The sequence below is a fragment of the Formica exsecta genome, unplaced genomic scaffold (genome assembly GCF_003651465.1).
Source record: "Formica exsecta isolate Colony F162 unplaced genomic scaffold, ASM365146v1 scaffold893, whole genome shotgun sequence".
NCBI lineage: Eukaryota > Metazoa > Arthropoda > Insecta > Hymenoptera > Formicidae > Formica > Formica exsecta.
In genome coordinates, this window is record NW_021853662.1 from 344,358 (window position 1) to 347,483 (window position 3,126).

Here is a 3,126-nt window from a genome sequence, read left to right on the forward strand (position 1 = left end):
ACAGACTGAAGACCAAATCAGATTCCTCCCTGCGCGAGACCTTCATAGTGCATACTATAGTGCCTTACTAATTAGAGGTCGAACTATGCTAGGTAAACGGGCTTGAACCAACATCAGAGGCATATTAGATTTTGCAATGTGCCTGCATATGCTAAACGTCTACCTGTTGGATACCGTTGCCACAGACTTCAACCATGAGCTCGCAATATCTTCATGAGTTTCCTCGGCGTAAACATAAACGTAACTTTTTTCAATAGACCATCGATGGGCGATACGTTTCATAGGCTTTCATAGGAAAAGCGTTAGTTAAAAACTTACAGACTCTGACACAGTGATTCTATTAAATTTATTATTTCACATGTGCGTGTGACATGACTATACTTAATCCCGTATATAAGTTGTACAACTTTTCTTTACAAGTTTAAAGAAATATCTTTACGTAAAATAGAGTTACAATAGAAATAAATATTTTTATAATTTATTTTTTGTTTTTTGTTATATAATAAATTTTATTAATAATAAAAAATAATATCAAAATACTGCAAAAAGCATTTCTAAAATATGTTTGCGATAAATAAAAAAATATAAAAAATTAAATTTCCCATTACAAAGTTAATAAAAATATGACATTACATTGTTGGAAAAAAATGTGATATTTTAAAATTGCAAAGATTTGACAAAAATCATCAAAGTTGTAAATAACATTGAACGCGAATGCGAATTGTTGAAAGAGCATGTGCGAGGGAGAGAACAACAGAATGCCCCAGGGTCGAGCTGGATGCGAAAAGGGTGGCTTGCGGCGGATGCGAAGCGAATGGTGTGGGGGTAGCTTTCATATCGCAACCCCTCAGTAGCGTGCCGGCCATCGTCGAAGTGGCATCTTCGTGTCGATGCTTTGTTCTCTTCACGACGCAAAATTCGGCTGGATCCAACGAGTGCGTTTTTTCGTTTAAGACCGAATTTTTTTAATAAGCGCGATGCGAGTTTTCACGTTTCGCCGTTTTAGGCACCACAACGTTATCGTTTGACGTCTTGGCGCAGGCATCTAGACACAACGTGACGATATTCTTCGTGACAGCGACGATCAACAGGTTAATCTCTAGTCGGCTAACTGTATCGCTTTGGCCAATGATTTCGTGTATATCGTCGTATTTGTTTATATTGCGATATTATTGACATGCGTGTTCTATCAGATATTTTATCAATATCATTTATTATATCTATATTATAATATAGACAATACGTTGCGCATGGTAAATATTGTTTGAATACTATTGTATGATTTGGGAAATGGCTTTTTCAATAATTGAGTAATATATCTTCTTTTGATAAAATTTTTATTGTTATAAAATTGTGTATTTTCGGATAATTTTATATGGCAGTAGAGAGATAAACAGAAAATTTAGCTGAAATTTTGGCTGAAAAGTTTAGAAATGTTTATTCAAGAAATTCTGAATTTTTGTTTGTTTGACTGAACGTCGTTGCTTTTTAGGAATAAGCTTATTATTTTATTACAATAATTATTATATAGATGGAGTCTCTCTGTTTTGATTAAAATAGCAGTGTTAATGAAGTAATAATTTGAAGTGTTTTATGCTTTTTTTGCTTTATTTAGATCAATATATAACTTTTGCCAGGTTTCGATCTTGAACTTGACATAGGTGCATTTTAACCTTGCGGTTATAGGTCACGCGCTATATTACACAGAGTAGTATCGTATCCAATCATAATTAATTAATTAGGAATCCATTGAATATGTGAGATAAAGTAATTTTTTATTTAATTAGATCTATTTAAAGTAATTTTCTACACAGTAAAACCAAAGTTTTAAAGGAAAATGAAAATGATTGAGTGTATATAAAATTTAAATCTCTCTCTCTTTCTCTCTCCCTCTGTATGTGTGTGTGTGTGTGTGTGTGTGTGGGTATGAGAAAGAGAAAGAAAGAGAGATTTTTTACAAAACAAATAGTTTGCAAAAGATTTTTTTAAGTTTCATATATTACTTGCAATTTTAATGCATGTAAAAAGTTATTGATTACTGAACTTTATATATAGGTAATATATTTGGAAAATATTTTTGTTAAAAAAAATTTAACATGATTAATTTTATTTTTTTAGTTACTTCTTATTTAAAATTTAACATAAAAATTTTCTGCTCTTTTTTCGTGTTTAACAGTCCAGAAGACGTGTTCAGCCAAAACGATAATCAAACGCATTTATGCAGCAACATCCTAATATCTGCGATCACGTAGATTTTCGAAATTAAATTTGATAGCATATTCATTGAAATGAGAAGAGTGGCTGTCGTAGTCGAACATTACACGGACGATTTACGGACGTAGCTTGAAAGCCGGCGGCGATCGTTTCTGCAACGCGACAATGACAAAACCACGATAAATACCCGGTCTAGAACGTCGATCCGTCAGAGATAACGCAATCCGGAAGGAAGGTAAATTCGTCAGAGAGACTCTGTGTCGGAGATGGCGACCAACAGTCCCGGACAATCGATCCATATCAAGTCTCCGAGGAGTCCACGGCAGCTGCCGGCGCTACCTCGCCTCCAGCAGCAGGTGCCGATCGCCGAGCAACGGAGTCCGACTCCCGGTCATTCGTTGACCAAGTCGCCCGGTACCCCGCTGGTCTTCGAATTCCCGCCCGAGTACTACCCGGAGACGCCCAATACGAACTTCGACTTCGACGAGTTTGGGCGCGCCGGCGAGCTCGAGCAGCAGCGCGGGCCCAGGAGTCCCAGAAGTCCCAGGAGTCCCAGTTACTATACCCGCGTCACGGGGCCACCGCGCAGTCCCATGACCCCCAACAGCGAAATACTGCACTCGCCTGGCCACAAATCGCCCATCTTTCAATTCTGCGATCCGCGCAAGAATCTGAAACAAGCGGCGAGCTACCCAATGTCGGCGACCTCGTCATCGATGATCGATCGCAGTAGATCAGTCAATTCGTCATGCGGTTATGGTCAGAGGAGCCCGAAACCCTTTAATCGGCGGAGGAATTCCTGCTTTGGTCTAACAAGCTTGAAGAGTCCTATGTCGCCGACGATAGTAACGCCGACATCGCATAACGCGACCAGTCCAAAAGCGGATCGAAGCCCGGATGTGGATCAGAAGA

At 38.4% G+C, this 3,126-nt stretch overlaps 1 protein-coding gene across 3 annotated transcripts in view; it reads left to right on the plus strand.

Moving 5' to 3' along the window:
* Nucleotides 1-873: 873 nt before the first annotated feature.
* The window catches only part of LOC115244938, a 39,218-nt gene continuing 36,965 nt past the window's right edge, over nucleotides 874-3,126 (plus strand). For 2 of the 3 annotated variants that reach the window (XM_029822962.1, XM_029822963.1), the window contains exons 1-2: nucleotides 880-1,091; nucleotides 2,177-3,123. In XM_029822962.1, the coding sequence (XP_029678822.1) occupies nucleotides 2,481-3,123 (643 nt within the window). In that variant the 5' untranslated portion in view covers nucleotides 880-1,091; nucleotides 2,177-2,480. Of the gene's footprint in view, nucleotides 1,092-2,176; nucleotides 3,124-3,126 lie in introns of all 3 variants that reach the window. The other variant, XM_029822961.1, reaches the window with a different exon arrangement.